General features: G+C 52.6%; 7 protein-coding genes across 7 annotated transcripts; 4 read left to right on the plus strand and 3 right to left on the minus strand.

Moving 5' to 3' along the window:
• Nucleotides 1-47: 47 nt before the first annotated feature.
• BJX67DRAFT_367725 (chaperonin-containing T-complex subunit CCT7) lies at nt 48-2,398 on the plus strand. Its single transcript, XM_071030552.1, has 6 exons — nt 48-242; nt 337-503; nt 571-907; nt 1,008-1,380; nt 1,444-2,105; nt 2,174-2,398. The coding sequence occupies exons 1-6, from the start codon at nt 197-199 to the stop codon at nt 2,281-2,283; spliced, it is 1,695 nt and encodes a 564-aa protein (XP_070880783.1). The 5' UTR covers nt 48-196; the 3' UTR covers nt 2,284-2,398.
• Nucleotides 2,399-3,383: 985 nt separating this feature from the next.
• BJX67DRAFT_375734 (caspase family protein) lies at nt 3,384-4,709 on the plus strand (the record flags this gene model as incomplete). The annotated part of the gene is made up of 3 exons (XM_071031741.1): nt 3,384-3,524; nt 3,585-3,657; nt 3,709-4,709. 3 exons carry the CDS (start codon nt 3,384-3,386, stop codon nt 4,707-4,709), a joined length of 1,215 nt encoding a protein of 404 aa, XP_070880784.1.
• A 146-nt stretch (nt 4,710-4,855) lies between these two features.
• Nucleotides 4,856-6,359, minus strand: BJX67DRAFT_391848 (ribosome biogenesis TSR3 family protein; the record flags this gene model as incomplete). Its single annotated transcript, XM_071034860.1, has 3 exons — nt 4,856-5,878; nt 5,928-6,064; nt 6,124-6,359. The coding sequence occupies 3 exons, from the start codon at nt 6,357-6,359 to the stop codon at nt 5,142-5,144; spliced, it is 1,110 nt and encodes a 369-aa protein (XP_070880785.1). The 3' UTR covers nt 4,856-5,141.
• Nucleotides 6,360-6,640: 281 nt separating this feature from the next.
• BJX67DRAFT_367738 (VHS domain protein) lies at nt 6,641-9,255 on the plus strand. The gene is made up of 8 exons (XM_071030553.1): nt 6,641-6,766; nt 6,837-6,924; nt 6,987-7,062; nt 7,128-7,421; nt 7,477-7,749; nt 7,801-8,173; nt 8,223-8,737; nt 8,796-9,255. The coding sequence occupies exons 1-8, from the start codon at nt 6,697-6,699 to the stop codon at nt 8,994-8,996; spliced, it is 1,890 nt and encodes a 629-aa protein (XP_070880786.1). The 5' UTR covers nt 6,641-6,696; the 3' UTR covers nt 8,997-9,255.
• Nucleotides 9,256-11,250: 1,995 nt separating this feature from the next.
• BJX67DRAFT_367747 (uncharacterized protein) lies at nt 11,251-12,699 on the plus strand. The gene is made up of 2 exons (XM_071030554.1): nt 11,251-11,347; nt 11,398-12,699. The coding sequence occupies exons 1-2, from the start codon at nt 11,283-11,285 to the stop codon at nt 12,617-12,619; spliced, it is 1,287 nt and encodes a 428-aa protein (XP_070880787.1). The 5' UTR covers nt 11,251-11,282; the 3' UTR covers nt 12,620-12,699.
• A 797-nt stretch (nt 12,700-13,496) lies between these two features.
• BJX67DRAFT_367749 (uncharacterized protein) lies at nt 13,497-13,880 on the minus strand. Its single transcript, XM_071030555.1, has one exon. It carries the CDS (start codon nt 13,799-13,801, stop codon nt 13,637-13,639), a length of 165 nt encoding a protein of 54 aa, XP_070880788.1. The 5' UTR covers nt 13,802-13,880; the 3' UTR covers nt 13,497-13,636.
• A 469-nt stretch (nt 13,881-14,349) lies between these two features.
• On the minus strand, nt 14,350-16,459 carry BJX67DRAFT_367753 (CBS domain-containing protein). The gene is made up of 5 exons (XM_071030556.1): nt 15,876-16,459; nt 15,349-15,818; nt 15,185-15,302; nt 14,958-15,136; nt 14,350-14,907 (listed from the first exon to the last, which is right to left on the minus strand). Exons 1-5 carry the CDS (start codon nt 16,254-16,256, stop codon nt 14,472-14,474), a joined length of 1,584 nt encoding a protein of 527 aa, XP_070880789.1. The 5' UTR covers nt 16,257-16,459; the 3' UTR covers nt 14,350-14,471.
• Nucleotides 16,460-16,540: the final 81 nt, after the last annotated feature.

Below are 16,540 nucleotides of genomic sequence, written 5' to 3' on the forward strand. Positions count from 1 at the left end.
AGCAGGAGGGTTGCGGGGAAGGCGTGATTGGTCACCGCCCACCACTTGTTCGGAGGTGGATGAGAAGCTTGGGGAAATTTTGGTTGAGCATTTGGATCCCACCGCGCAACACTCCGTCCTCTGCCTGCCCGTTTCTTGATTCTACGCATCTTTTCCTCTCACTACACTTTTTCCACGCCGCAGCTCATACATCACCATGGCCTTCGCCGGCCAAGCTCCTACTATTGTCGTCCTTAGAGAGGGTGAGTTCCGCCCGCACTTCCATAGCCCGTCCTCGCCTTTTTGTGTCGAAGGGGTTTATCGTTACTAACCCGTATAATTTTACTTGTTTTCTAGGCACCGATACATCGCAAGGAAAGGGTCAGATCCTCTCTAATATCAATGCGTGTGTGGCGGTCCAATCCACAGTCAAGAGTACCCTCGGTCCGTACGGAGGCGACCTGTTACTTGTTGATAGCAACGGCAAGCAGACAATCACGAATGATGGTGCCACGGTTATGAAGGTGCGTTAGATATTGCTCTCAAATTTTAGATTTACGACGCGTCTTGCTGAATGCCCTTTCCACATAGCTTTTGGACATTGTGCATCCCGCTGCCCGAATTCTTACAGACATCGCTCGCTCTCAAGATGCCGAAGTGGGAGATGGAACAACATCGGTTGTTGTCCTGGCGGGTGAGATCTTAAAAGAAGTTCGAGAACTGGTTGAGCAAGGTGTGAGCGCACAAACCATTGTTAAGGGTTTACGAACGGCGAGTAGGATGGCGGTCAACAAAGTGAAGGAGATCGCAGTGGACGTGCTCGATGCTTCTGAAAGTGGGGAGAAGAAGGTCGAAACCCTCCGGCGGTTGGCTGGTACTGCGATGAACAGCAAGCTCATCAAGCGGAATTCAGACTTCTTCACCAAGAGTGAGTACTTCCTTCCCCTTCCCCCTTCCCCTTTCTTTTGTATATCTGTATTCCATGTGGCCTTGGGAGACAGGAGTCGGCTAATCGGTCATACTACTAGTGGTTGTGGATGCCGTTCTTTCTCTTGATCAGGATGACCTTAATGAGAAATTGATTGGCGTCAAGAAAGTTACTGGCGGCGGCCTTCAGGAGTCTCTCTTTGTGAACGGCGTAGCCTTTAAGAAGACCTTCTCCTACGCCGGTTTCGAACAACAACCCAAGTCCTTCAAAGACCCGAAAATCGTGTGCTTGAATGTGGAGCTGGAGCTCAAGAGCGAAAAGGACAATGCCGAGGTTCGGGTCGAGCAAGTATCTGAATATCAGGCCATCGTTGATGCAGAATGGCAAATTATCTACAACAAGCTTGAGGCTATCTACAAGACTGGCGCCAAGGTTGTCCTCAGCAAATTGCCTATTGGCGATTTAGCTACACAGTACGTATCCTCGAATGATTGGTCGTTTTCTAGTGCTCCCTAACCTCGTTAACCTGTCCCTAGGTATTTCGCCGATCGCGACGTCTTCTGTGCTGGCCGTGTCTCTTCAGATGATATGGACCGTGTTTGCCAAGCAACTGGTGCGGCCATTCAATCGACGTGTAGCGACATTCAAGACCGTCACTTGGGTACCTGCGGCGCGTTTGAAGAGCGCCAGATTGGTGGTGAGCGCTACAATTTATTCTCTGAGTGCCCTAAGGCGAAAACGTGTACACTTGTGCTACGTGGTGGAGCGGAGCAGTTCATTGCCGAAGTTGAGCGGAGTCTGCACGACGCCATAATGATCGTCAAGCGCGCACTACGCAACACAACCATCGTTGCAGGTGGTGGTGCATGTGAGTTGGAATTGTCCGGCTACCTCCATCGGTATGCCGACCGGAATGTCCCCCATAAGCAGCAAGCAGTTGTCAAGGCGTTTGCCAAGGCTTTGGAGGTTATTCCCCGACAACTGTGCGACAATGCAGGCTTTGACGCCACGGATATCCTAAACCGCCTGCGGGTGGAGCATTACAAGGGCAATACTTGGGCAGGCGTGGACTTTGACCACGAAGGTGTTCGGGATAACATGGAGGCGTTTGTATGGGAACCGAGCTTGGTTAAAGTGAACGCTATTCAAGCGGCAGTCGAAGCTGCTTGTCTTATTCTGAGCGTTGACGAGACCATCAGTAAGCCCTCTCTTATCTGCCGCTCTTTCGATTGCCTTGTGAATACCTTGTTGATGTGTCCTGAACAGAGAACGAAGAATCCGCCCAACCTCAGGCTCCGACCCGCGGATTGCCCCCAGGTGCTGCACAACGGGCTCTCGGCGGCGGTCGAGGCCGCGGTATGCCGCGAAGAGGGTGATAAGTGACGCAGAAAGGTGGATTGAGATGGTCTGGGTTACTACCGATGGAAAAGAGAACAAAATAGTCAATATTTTTAGAACAGCATGCTGATGCATCTCAGCATAAATCTGACTACCTAATTTTCAAATCTCTGCACCCCTGCTGGTGGCGACTCGCCTCAGCCGTCTGCTCCTGAAGGCCTGAATTCTGATTGATCAACAGCATTGCATGTCATTTCCATACATGGAATGAAGCGTCGCGGCTTCTGTCGCAGGACCGATTCGGTCTCCTGGCAGGAAGTTCGAGGTTGTCGTTTGGTACTTGCAGCTTCACCCTTTTCAGTGTTTCTCGAAGATTGCCCAGGCTGTGTCTCGATCTCATTCAATATGTGTTCATCCAGATTTGACTTTCGGGTTGACGGATCTCGGGAGCTCACGTGGGTGGGACCAGTCAACGTAAGGCTGAAGAGAGGAACGGAACAGGAGACCCAGGTTCAAACTCAATAGCGGCGCCTGGGTTCGGGAAGCTGTGAAAAAATCGACCCTGCGAACTGCGCGATCGACGGGCTGATTGGCTCTAAGGGAAATCGTTCGATGACACAAGCGATGCTCGGCTGGCTGACCGAGTCGGCGAGGCCGTGCTCATTTTTGGACACTGACAAATCCTGGTCCAAGTCCTGGGAGAATGGTAATACGTAATCCAATCACGGGTTCCTTCCCCACCCGATCTCTCAGGCTGCATCTTTTCTCGCCTGCCAGTGCTGTCTTGCTTCCAAGTCCGAGCATCAACATCATCACTGCCTCGCCAGCCCCAGCCCTGTCGTCCCCATTTGTCTAACTTTGGGATTCTCTTTTTTTTTTCTCCGGCTTGACCGTCTGACGAGTCATGTCCTACTACCCTCCTTATTCCGGTGCGCCCGGATACCCCCCGCAACAACCGCCGCAGCATCCTCAAAACTTCAATTCCCCGCCCCCATATCAGTAAGATTCGCGAACCTCTTGCTGACTTTCTTGCCCACTTCTACCTTCACTTCTGTCGCCCTTTTCTCTTTGTCCACTCTATCAACCGCGTACACGAAGTTATACTGACCCGAGATTTCATGTAAACCTTTACAGACAAATGCAGCACCACCATCAACAACCACCTTACGGCGGCGGTTATCCCGGGCAGGACTACCGTCAGCAACATCCCCCTCCTAACAACCCGTATCAATACGGTCACCCTTCTCCTCAACCATATCCTCCTCACAATGGCTACAATGTATGCTGCGCTTTTGTCAGCCCTAACTAAAGTATTTTGGGAACTAACTTTGGCGTCTAGCGTCCCCCGCCCGTTTACCCCCCTTCTTCGGGTCCCCCACCCCCCCAAGGCGGCCCGGTATTCCATGGACGAAGTATGTAAAGCTCTCCTGATAGTCTGACTCAACGCGCTGATACTTTGTTAGACCCAGCGTACCCTAATCACCATCCTGGTGCCCCTCCACCTCCGCCGTCGCAACCTCAAGCTTTCGGGCACGGCGCACCCCAAGGCTATAGCTTCCAGTACTCCCGCTGCACCGGAAAAAGGAAGGCTCTCATGGTTGGTATTAACTACTTCGGCCAGAAGGGACAGCTGCGCGGATGTATCAATGACGTGCGCAACATGTCTACGTATCTGAACCAGAACTTTGGCTACGCTCGTGAGGACATGGTGCTGTTAACAGATGATCAACAAAACCCAATGAGCCAACCGACGAAGGCGAATATCCTGCGCGCCATGCACTGGCTAGTCAAAGATGCGCAGCCCAACGATTCCCTCTTCTTCCACTATTCTGGACACGGTGGACAGACACCTGATCTAGATGGGGACGAAGAAGACGGGTACGACGAAGTGATCTACCCTGTGGATTTTCGTGTGGCCGGCCATATCGTTGACGATGAGATGCACCGGATTATGGTGAAGTCGCTTAAGCCGGGAGTACGGCTAACAGCTATCTTCGACTCGTGTCACTCAGGCTCAGCCTTGGATCTGCCGTATATTTACTCCACGCAGGGCATTCTTAAGGAGCCTAATCTCGCGAAGGAAGCCGGCCAAGGCTTGCTAGGTGTCATCTCGTCGTACGCGCGTGGTGATATGGGTGGTATGATGTCTACCGCTGTCGGCTTTCTGAAGAAAGCCGCTAAGGGCGACGAGGCCTACGAACGAACCAAGCAGACGAAGACCAGCCCCGCAGATGTCATCATGTGGTCAGGAAGCAAAGACTCTCAAACTAGTCAGGACGCCCAAATTGCCGGCCAGGCCACAGGCGCAATGTCATGGGCATTCATTGCTGCACTCCGCAAAAACCCCCAGCAAAGCTATGTGCAGTTGCTCAATAGCATTCGGGATGAGTTGGCAACAAAGTACTCACAGAAACCACAGTTGAGTGCCAGCCACCCATTGGGTACGTACCCTCTTCCTGTTTAGTACGTTCTTTTGTAAGAGCTATTCTGACAGGTCTAAATAGATGTGAACCTTCTCTATGTGATGTAATTATTAGGTTTAATGGTTTAGCTTTGGGTGGTTTTGGAAGGGATGGGGGTTTTCTTTGGAAGGATCGGTTTGTTTCTCCGCGATTCGATTCATAATGCGAATATTGTTGATTCTGCGTTTCTACGTGCTCGATCTTGTCTCCCAAAATATCCCTTTCTTGCATGTTTCCGCGGTCGTTGCGATGTTTAACAGGTCATCTGCTTCTAGAAGAATATATATACTTAGGTAATTTCGAGTTGCGGATGTCCATTCTCGATATCACGTGCTGCGCTGGCGATAGGGTACAGAAATGTTGCGTATTATATCTTCATACACTCGTGATTTTCAGGATATAACTCTTCTCCGGCTCCTCTATGTTAAGACATTTTACCACCTCTTCGGCGCGTTGACCACTGTCCTTGAAAACGACGCACTGAACGTCTCCTTTCCCTTGTTTCTTGACGCGGCGAGAATCCCCGTTCGATCTGTGACAGGTGTAGCGTTGATGATACTATCGAAAGCCTCATCCTCGCTTCCGTCTGCGGAGCCGGACTCCGCATCCGAGTCACCCAATGGCACGGTGTCTGGACGCTCAATCTTCTCTGGTTGCGGTTTATCTGGAATAGATGGGTTCTGAAATGACTTTGAGTTGAGAATTTTGGCGCGTATGGCAGCCATCTCGGCTTCGTCTTCGGAGTCGTCAGATATAGCGTAAGGATCTTTATCTTCTTCCTGCTCGTCCTCGTTCTCGTTATCATCTTTCTTTCCCTCGCTGTCACTGTTGCTATTATCGTCTGAGTCTGGCTGCATCCGTCGATTCGTATTCCCAACCGTCCACATGTCATCCGCGCCTCCCTCCCGACTCTCTTCCCATTCCTTTTCGATCTTCGCGAGCCAGTCCTCTTCTGTTTGTTTTACGTCCTCCTCTGTTTCACAGGCCGCGTACCGCTTTAACAGCTGCGAGTTGATCTCGAGGAAAGCTTCGCCGTATCGAAAGTGTTTGAGGACCTCCCGAGCCCAATCTTCACGTCCACATATGCAGAAGCAAGCTGCGAGAGCTTCGACACAGTTCAATCGCCATGGTTTTCCGTAGTTAACTGTGTTTGCTGCAATGAGGTAGGGCACTGGAACCGTTGGTTTCTTATGGCGATTACAGAAAGCGATGGGACTTACATAGTCGTTCACACTTTCCACCAATTCGTGACCAGGGCACTTCTTTTACCCTGACCCATGAGCATTCCACCACCGCAGCACCGTATTGTTCAAGAAGGTCTTTATCGGCAGGGGAGACGACTCGCTTCGCGTTGGGACTGTATTCCTGCTGGGTTAATAGCCTATTCTCAATCTGTATTCCTAGGCGCAAACGCACGACACTACCACACCCTGAAACTTTTGTCCTATCGCGAGCTCTCGCATCATCCCGAACTGCATCAGCCTCTTCCCAGAGCATCGCTTCGGATCGCAATGGCCCAGATCCCAGCACGCAGCTTTGAAGGGAGGCCTTGTCGAGCCGGAATCGTTCTCATCGCGGGGCACTGGGCGTGGGCGGGGATTGGAGAATTTCTTGCCTCCGCGGGTAAAGTTGTCCTTCTTGTGGCGTACCATCGCAGTAAGGGGAAAGATCAGAGTAGTGGGTCCTTGTGAGACTGGGTTCTAGGCGATGATAATGAATTGAAAGAGCTTCAAGAGGAAGGGAGCTCGAGCCAAAGAAATGCTGAAGCCGCACGTGGAATTAGAGCCAGACGGCGCCAGGCTCTCTCTCTGCCGCCGGCGATCCATCGGGCCTCCCCAACTCGAACTCGACCACAACTCCTTTCCTATCGAATAAATTCACCATACCAGCTCTGGAGAGCCATACCCCCTTCTCGTATCTCTAATCCCTTTTTTTTTTTTTTTTCTAATCTGGCCTCCCGCCGCCACCCTGGAGGCCGCTTCAGCACGGATGGCAGCTAGGGACCGCTTTGGTGGTGCCTATGCTGACCTGGGCTTCACCCCTCTTCAACGAGCGATTCGTATGTTCCTACTGCACACTGCGCGGTTGCGAAGAAAACACGTTTTGCTAATGTGCTTATTCTTTCATAGGGAATGCCTGCGACCTCTCACATTACGAACCGAATCTCGCTCTGAACCTTGAAGTTGCAGATCTGGTCAATTCCAAGAAAGGCAATGCGTGAGTGGTCGTTCTCAGTCGAAAGCATGATGCAAGCGATAGCCGGCCTGACGAACAAATAGACCGCGAGAGGCGGCAGTTGAAATAGTCCGTTTAATAAACTCTCGGAATCAAAATGTCTCGTTACTCGCATTGGCAGTAAGGCATCCTGTTCGCGTTGGCTGACACGCGGCGCATGAGTTGACGGACTCGTATTTCAATAGCTTTTGGACATATGTGTCAAGAATTGTGGGTACCCATTCCACCTCCAGATTAGCACCAAGGAATTTCTGAATGAGTTGGTTCGTCGCTTTCCCGAACGGCCACCACTTCGGACCACGAGGGTACAGCATCGCATTCTCGAGTCGATTGAGGAGTGGAGACAAACGATATGCCAGACGTCGAGGTACAAAGAGGACTTGGGCCATATCCGTGATATGCACCGGTTACTCCTGTACAAGGGTTATGTATTTCCTGAGATTCGGCGTGAGGATGCTGCCGTTCTAAACCCGAGCGACGTATGTGCTTTCTTTCCGTACGGCTACTACGCGGGGAGTATTAACTCGATGCTAGAATCTTCGCTCGGCGGAGGAAATGGAAGAGGAAGAGCGGGAGGCCCAGTCGGCCAAGCTGCAGGAGCTGATACGGCGAGGTACACCGGCAGATCTACAAGAAGCGAATCGGTTGATGAAGGTCATGGCGGGATTCGACACTCGACACAAAACTGATTATCGGGCTAAGGCGGCGGAGGAAGTCGCCAAGGTACAGGAGAAGGCTAAGCTCCTGGAGGAGATGCTGCAGAGCCAGGCACCGGGAGAACGGATTGTGGAAGGCGATGTATTCGAGGTAGGAGATGGCCAAATTTCAAAGGCGAAGCTTTCTAACATGGCTTTGTAGGAACTGGCGAATGCCCTGCAAAGTGCGCATCCTAAGATCCAGAAGATGTGTGAGGAGGAATCGGACGACCCAGAAGCCGTGCACAAATTGATAGAGATCAATGATAGCATACACCGCACTATCCAACGATACAAGCTTGTGAAGAAGGGTGACCATGAGGCAGCGTCGAAAATTCCCAAGGGCACCTTGGGCACTACTACGGGGGTGTCGAAGAACGCGAATAACGAGTTGTCTCTGATTGATTTCGACCCAGATCCTAGCTCCAATGGCAACGCGGAGCAGCCACCGCAGGGAACCAGCTCCGTCGAAAATGACTTGCTTGGATTGTCAATCGATGAACCGATTCTCTCGGGTGGAATCTCGCTTGGTCCTAGTATGTTTCTTGAAGGGTTGGACAGTTTCTTGGACTAACATCGTCATAGCGGACCCTCCCATCCCCCAGATAGCCCAGAATCCTAATGCATTCCAACCCAACATTGATATCCTCGGTTCCCTAAGCTCACCTCAGCCGCGGTCTCAATCGTCTACTCCCGTTCCGGGATTCTCCCACACCCAGAGTGCTACCGCGACACCTCCACCTCCTGCAGCCGACCCATTCGCGTCGTTGGTTTCCGCTAGCCCTCGAAACGCAAGCCCACTTCCCTCTGGGACATCTAGTCCTAGACCACACGCAGGCTCTTCGCTTCTTGATCTCGGCGGGGCAGAGCCAAAAGCCAAGGCATCAGAAGACGATGAGTGGAATTTCACTTCTTCCCTCCCGGAGAGCAGTTCACTACCGAGCACCAATCGAGTGCGGGTACTGGATTCCTCACTGAAGATCGAATTCGTCGCTCGGCGGGCCCCCCAGCAACAACGACAGATCCACATCGTGGCCCAATTCTCAAATGCGACGGGTCAACCTTTAAATGAGCTTCATTTCCAAGTCGCCGTAGAAAAGGTACCTCCTCCACTCCCGGGTATTTCCATCAGTTTTATTAATACGAAATCATCCATAGGCGTACACCCTCCACCTCCGGCCTCAATCCGGCCGCGACATCGCTCCCCTCCAAACAAACGGCGTGCAGCAGGAAATGCTCGTTGACGGAATCGACCTGGGCAAGGGTAACTCAGTCAAGATCCGGTTCAAAGTCGCGTACCGGGTAGGTACGGAGTCGAAAGAAGAGCAAGGGATGGTTCCAGCTTTGGGGATTGCATAAACGTTCCCATTCGATCCCGTACTAGTAATTGTCTACTTTCAGAGTATCTGCTGAGTCTAGCCTGCCTTTCTTGTCTATATTTCTGAATTTACCGAGGATCGGAGATACGAGACTGAGCCCTCGTTGACATTCCCAGAGCCTTTCCTCCCGCTGCAGTCAGTGATGACCGTGAGCGATCTAAGATAGATATTCTGGACTCTCTCTACGTATGTACTATTCTTTGAACATAGGCAAATCTAGACGAACCTTTTCGGAGTTACGGGCACTACTTGCTGGGTAGTCTGAAGCGGCGGGGGAGGAAGGGGTCTAGAACTAGATAGACAGGAGCCCCGGTCCACTCCCTTTGAACTGCCGAACATTTCCTGGTCACTTGTTCCAATCGGCTTCTTCACCTTATCGCGCAACCTAATTCCAGTGCGGGGCGCAGTTCGGTGATAGGAGGTGATTAATCCGTTGATAATGCTTCGTCAGGACGACTATCTGCTATCAGGACCCTCTCTCGATCTGGGGTATGAGCTCATGTGATGACATGTTTGTCGGGCCTCTCATACATTCTCTGCATGCGTGACAGCGAGCGGGATGGCCTGAGTAGAGGATGGTTTTCGCGGTGATCGTTGATGTGCAAGGTGTAGGAACAGAGAATTCTCTTCTTAGTTACGCAGGTTCTCGACCTCCGCCTCCCCAGCTGGAGGGCGGGGTTATCAAATGCCCCGACTGTATGTACGGCTCGACCACACCCGCAAACGAGATACACCTGCGGGGGGGAACGAAATGGACGGCAAAGTCTAGTCCATGTTGTCTCCTGCTGCATGTCTGGGCCAGATAAGTATGTACAGGTTTAGGTGCCGGGGATGGTGGTGCCGTCGCGGTCGAAACCGTTGATCCGAAGTTAAGGAAGAGGCAAATAGTAAGTACCCTCAGAAGCATCCCCAGATGCTAGACTCCCATAGGGAGAGGCGAGGGCTGTCTTGAGGGCTTCCCAACCGGTCAGAGTGCCAGTCTCGTCCCCGTCTCTCGAGGAGTGAGGAGGAGGCTATACAGGCCACTGGATCTGGTGGTCTCCATGATGGTTGGTATCTAGATACCACAAATACAGCGAGATGAAGCGAGTTAAAAAACCTTAATGACTCGCTTCGTTGAAGCAGATTGTCGATACGCTCCCATCTTCGGCTGGAGTTGGAACTTGTGCGGTTCATACAGATGCAGACACTCGTTGGAGCAACTGTAGGGCAGAACTCGGACGACCCGGAAAAACATCGCATAGCATCGGGGGTCTCTGGACTGGGGGGCCCTGGAGCGAAGCTTAACCAAACCCCAAGCTCCTGATAGAAAACCTTGAAGAGTGGCGAGCAACGGTGGCTGCGGCAGTACCGAGAGAACGCTTGGAGACCAGATGCTGTGGGATACGCCAATGGTGCCTGCTTTTCAGTTCCGTTATCCGCCCCACGGCCAGAGGGGCTTGATATCACTCCTACCTAGGTAGTAAAGAGAATCCCGCCAGCTCTAGCCGGGCCTAAAAATGCGCCTTCCTTTTTCGTCCTTTCCATGGCGGTACCCGTGGCAGGGGTGGAGTGCGAAGTTGGGGTGGCGATCGATCGGTTGGCCGGGAAATCATGGCTTGATCAGTGCATTAGCTGGTGCTGGGTTCGATGGCCGAGGAGGCGTCCTAGTAGACTGAGTGGCATTACTCGGAGTAGTATGTGGTGGTGTAGACGTGTGGTGTCTTGAATAGTAAGTACAGTACTACTGAGTATGTGGACTAAGTTAGGGTTAATCTAAGATGACCTTGAAAAAGGCAACGAGATTCAATCTATCATGAAAATATAACATTGCTATTCAGACAAAGACTGTAGGTAATCTGTAGGGAAGATACCGACTGACCTGGGTGAGGGGAGAGCGCTGGATAACCGAGGATGCTGGAGCACAACTAACCCCCTCCTCTCCCTGGGGCTACTGAGGACGTAGGCGCATCTAGATGCGACGCCTCCCCCAGACGCTCTCTGGGTTCACCAGATGCATCCCCTCCTTCGGCTCTGATGGGAAAAAACTCTAACAGCTGTCAGTCCCATGGATCGGCCGGAGCCAGGCTTTGAGCGGCCCTCGCGCTGCTGAACCGTGGATGGCGCCTGCTCAGACCAGGGCCTGGCTGGGGGGACCAAGTGGGATGCTCTCTCTCTATTTAACTTGCCTCAATTCACGTCGCTCTTTTCGAAATTCAAATTTTGCAGCCTCTTATCATTATCATATCGATTTTCCCGTCCATTCACATCTAGTCGAGGTGGCAGGATGTCTCCCAGCCCGAGCTTCGATGTCTCTGCGAACCACCGCACCAAGGAAGAGAACCAAGAGCGGTACGTCTTGATTTCTATAAGACAGCGATATACTTGCTAATCGTCTGTAGAGCATTTATTGCCGCGTCTAGACGCAAAGATCGCAGCTTAGATGCGCGAATCGAGTCCGCCAACCGCGCCTCAGCGCTGCATAAAAACCGCACTGGGCGAGCTCTCCATATCACTCGACAGATCGTTGAGAGCGAGGCCATGTACGAGGAAGTCGACTCGAACTACCAAGCCAAGCTGCAGCGCATGATGCAGGCGCAGACGATGCAGCTGGAGCAGGATTTCGAACGAAAGCTCTTTGTTGCCATGCGCAACCATCCGCAGGCCCTTCACCAACGCCGTGCAAACAGCTTCGCCACCCAAGGGCCCCTGCATGGTGGCCGCAAGATGAGCCTCGATCTATCCCAATTGCGCGGTTCTCTGCCCGACTCGATGGCGAGCCCCGTGGGAAAGAGCAATTTCTCGCCGAAGTACTCCTTTATCCCTCAGGGTCCCCAGTCCCAGTCCCAGGCTCCCACCCAGATGGGATCCTACGTTGCTTCAGGTACCCCCACTTGGACTCGCCCAGATCAACAACACTTGATGCAGCCCTGGGACGGGGTATACGGCAACTCGATGTCTCCCTCCATGGTAGGAGGGCTCCCCATGCCAACCCTACCGTTTCGTGACCGTCTAGCATCTGCTCCAACCATCCCTGTTCATGGTCAAGCTGGTCCTATCTCCGCGACCCCTTCTATGACTTCTCGCGGAACGGGCCAGAACCAGCATCTCCGAGTCCGCTCGGAACCTGGCTCCATCACTGTGCCTACTGCAACTCCATCGTCGGCCTCCCCTTCCTCTTATTCATCGTTGCAGAGGACTGCGCCGTACGCTAGCTCGCCCAGTGTCGGCCCAAGCTCTTCGAGCGAGCTACTGCCTACGCCAGATCCATGCGCATCCCCACACACACCGGTTTCTCAAGTATCAGAGCCTACTACCAATCCCTCTGGTCTAGATTTGGTCAGTGTCGGGCCTGGGCCTGAAAAATGGAGCACGGATCTGTTACATGAGCTTGATCTCAACCTGGAATTCGAGATCTTCCCCCACGAGCCCGCAGACCAGGATTACCTTGATTTCAGCCAGTTTGCGTCGACGCTCGACAATGGACATATTGCCCATTCGCAAACACCCGCGCATATGCAGATGCAGAGGCAAATCCCTGTGCAGTTTGACCCGAGCAGCGTCGGTGCGGAAACCAGCATGGACGATCTCCCGGATATGGATGAGTATACAGCCAGCTTATGAATGGACCTTTACATATTTGTCTCGTTGCTAGTCTATGACTTCTTGTAACTATACCTATTCATGCATCTGCTCTTCTGCGTGTATGTGTATAATTTTTTTTTTTTTTTTGCTCTCATGTTGCCGTGACTTTGGCTGCTACTATTTCCAGTGGAGAAATACCTACGCAGAGCTTCTCTTGGGATCTTCAAGTCAGACACATAATGAGAAATGATCTTCAGAAAATATCAGAGTTTTGTGGAGGAGCTTCTGTACTGATGATCGACGTAGGGTTGCATGACCTGCAGAGCTGTCGTCGGTGGTCTCCACCATACCCTGAGGAGCCCCGAACAAACCTACCTACAAGGTCGCTCATTCCGAAAACGGAGGTGACATTCTCAGATGCAACATCCTTACTCACCTTCAGGTTGCACAGAAATTCCGATTCACTACAAAACTAAGCTTGTTAAACCCTTGTTAAAACCAATTGGTGGCATGACTTCGTCAGCAATCTCCCCTCGACACCTCGTAACTCCCAACTTCCCGAGTCTTCTCCCCTCATATCCCGAGACTGAGGGAATTCCTCAAGCTCAAGCTTAGGTTCGGGCTCCTCCCCCTCCCCCGATTCCCGCGGATGGGCAGAGTGGGGCCCCTGAACGTGAACCAAATTGCACGTCGTTCCGCTCAGCCGGGCGTGTCAAAAGTCTGGTCAGAAGTTCGAACCTTGAACCTAGAGGGAGCTTGTGTGGGGCTGCCATCCCACGTCGCCAGAATTGTATTCTCATTGGCCACATCTACGGATCAAGGTTTTGTCGATCGGTGCGCACGAGCCCCGCTTCTGGTTAGTTCGAGTTCGTGGATTTTCCGTTTGCCTCTTGGGTTTCTGAGCCTGAGTCTGAGACTCTTGCAGGTGAGTATTAACCTTCCCTCCTCGGACGCCCTCTGGGTTCGGGTGCCCCGTTGGATGGAGAGACGGCTTACGAGTGCTGAGCTGCTCGAGGGGAAAAGCACTTTTACTTTCGTAGCTCGACAATTAAGTGGTTAATTGATGACTTGGGCCTGAATATCACTGGTTGGCTCTGCTGGCAGCTGCTTTACCTTTCCCACGGCTCTGGGACCTGGTGTCCTGGGGTCCGGGCACTGACCTGCCTCGTAGTGGCTAATGCCTGCGGGCCCCCGACCCTCCTTCCCCTTTCGAGTATTCATGTGAGAACCCGAATCTCGGGCTCTGTAGATTCGATTGCGATTGTGACCTCTGGTGCTAAACTGAAGTGTTGATTCGAACCTGCCGCTTGAGGTTCGGTGCTCGACGGTTCGTAGTCGTAAGCCTTTCGCAGGGCTATCGCTCGCGAGAACTACGGGCTGACTGAAGATTCTGACATGAAATGGTCGAAAAATTTATAAGTCCGAAATTAACCCCCCCTGGACCTTACTAGCTCCTTGCAGAACGCCCCGTACGGTCTAGTAGTGGGCAGGGAGGAAATTAACTCGGATTGAATTTCAACCCCGCAATTCAAATTGGGGTTACTGGGTTCATCATGCGCCCTGATGGGGACGGTTGGGAGTGCGGACCTAACCTGGGTTCGTGGTGGCAGTCTGATTTTCGAAATGGATTCCGGGCCAATGGCTCCGCGTTGTGGCGTTTCTTTGATCCTAGGGTTTGACGGGTGTTGTGCATGGGGTACCTGACGCGTGTTTCCTCTGGTCTCTTCACGGGTGGACAGATTCGCTTCGGGACGGTATAACTGGTACTTGTACGGATGGAGAGGTTATCATTGCTGGTAGATGCCAAGTTACTACTATGGGTACGCATACCGCGTGGATGTTGTGCACACTTAGTTACAGTATTTCATGCCGCCGCAATAAACAGAACAGATTATCGACTGAATAACTCCCGCCCAATCTCCCCGCTCCGCCGCACACTCACGCTCGAACTGCTGCTTCGTCGCCGTCGACTGCGGGTCTCTGCTGGGTCCGCGGGGCTGAGCCCGCTAGCCCGTGCGTGAAGATTCAGAACGTCCGTTAGGCTCACTACGCCGACGAGACGTCCAGAAAGACGAGCCCCCGGTAGAGCCGCCGTTGGGATAGACGGCACTCCCATGGCCGGTGCGGTTGGGTACTGGGCTGGATTTGGAAGGTGGGGACCACCTTGATGAGGATGCTGAACGGGTGACACAGACGGGGGAGGAGATTGTGGTGGCGACTGTGCGCTCTGATTACTGTTGGTTTGATGGAGAGGGATATGCACCATTGAGGGGGACGGGGTCGGGGGTCCTGATGAAGATGGCGACAGTGGATCAGTGACCCATAGGCTTTTGGAAAACTGTCAGTCATGCCTCAACATCATCAAGGTCAGACACACCGATGGGACTTAGTGGCTACCACTTTTGCTACCGTGTGCGCGAGTGTAGATCCTGGATGAACATGGAAGACGGGAAACGAGTCTTTGCCGTCTTGCAGTCCCCGTGTCGAGAGTATCACGGAGATGAAATGTGTGCAGGTGTTTCGGAGAAGAGGAAGTGATGACGATCTCGTCAGTAGCTGAACCCAGTTAGCACGCTTCCTGGCTCCTGAATAGCTGCAGCACACCTTGACGTCTGTTGTAGATATATTCCCAACAACATTGGTGTGGTTGTCAATCACCGCAACAGACGATATCCCTTCGTTGTGCATAAGCAGCAAAGCGTCACAGAGCGGTTTGTCACCACTGTACACGTCAGTTGTAGACCACAGTATCATGCTTGGAGACATACTTGATCGATATAACATTCTGAGACCCTATTTTCAAATCTCGCAATGACTGTGGATATAACTGATCAAGAACCGGAAAACATCGTCCATTCTCCCAGAGGAACTTGACGAGCCGAAACTGACTGAAGATGCCCACCACTTCGTTGTTTTGTACTTCATCAACTACGATCACACGGTGTACTCCACCTCCAAAAGTCTCAACGGCTGTCATCACACTCGCCGACGCCGGGAGCGTTGTCAATGGTTCTTTCCTCCCGAGCTCCTTGACATCTTCCATCGGAATTGGGATCCCCTCCCGAGCCTTACGAGCAAGCTCCTCGTATGCAGGAAGCAACTCTTCATCCGGCCGGGTTAGTCCCGCAGCGAGCAAGAGGTATGTATTTAAGTCGTTGTAGTCAAATGTCCCGACGGCTGTCTTATGCTCGGCGGTCTCGCGGACGAGTAGCACTGGAGCGCCAGAATCGATAAGAATCTACCATCCACCACGCATGTTAGCTTAGCCAAACCGCGAGTGGCATAACGTCCTCACATTTGTGGCTTCTTCGATTCCAGTATTGACCTCCACAAACTTCAAGTCGTCCGGGCTCACTAATTCCCCAATCGAGATCTCTCGCCAATCGCGGTCAATAAACGCGGGGTTAATATGGTTCGGCGCGGGAGGGTGATCAATCAGACTCTGAATAGCAGCCTGAGTGAGCGATGGCTGACGCCGTGCACGCGGGGATCCGGGGGCCGTGCGGAGAGACTCGCTGAAGCTTTGTCGGTGTTGATGGTTCGACGAAACGTGGGGTAGCCGAGGCGTCCGTCCTCCTATTGAAGGCGGGCGAGAGTCCATGCTGGATCTAGGAGATGTCACGTTTGACCCATTGGAACCATCTGCCGCAGCATCATGAGATTGCCGCTCGGCCATGGTCCCTGGAGGAGGTGAGGTTTTGCCGCGGGGGGGCTTGTACCTCAACAGCGGCAACGGGATGACACAATTCAACGTCTAAGCTTGGCCGCGGCGTTGGAGTAGCGGGAGTCGTCCGTGATGAGAGAAGGCCTGAAGTCCTTGAGAAAAAGACGACAAAGAAGGCTCGAGATTGGACCCGAGCTTGGGAAGTCCAAGTCGTCGAGGACTGAAAGTTGAGCTCCCGACGGATCGCCAATCACGCGGCGTTGCGGGGAATTGGGGAATCGGCGGTGTCTGATTGG

The sequence above is a fragment of the Aspergillus lucknowensis genome, assembly GCF_044049455.1.
Source record: "Aspergillus lucknowensis strain CBS 449.75 chromosome Unknown BJX67scaffold_81, whole genome shotgun sequence".
NCBI lineage: Eukaryota > Fungi > Ascomycota > Eurotiomycetes > Eurotiales > Aspergillaceae > Aspergillus > Aspergillus lucknowensis.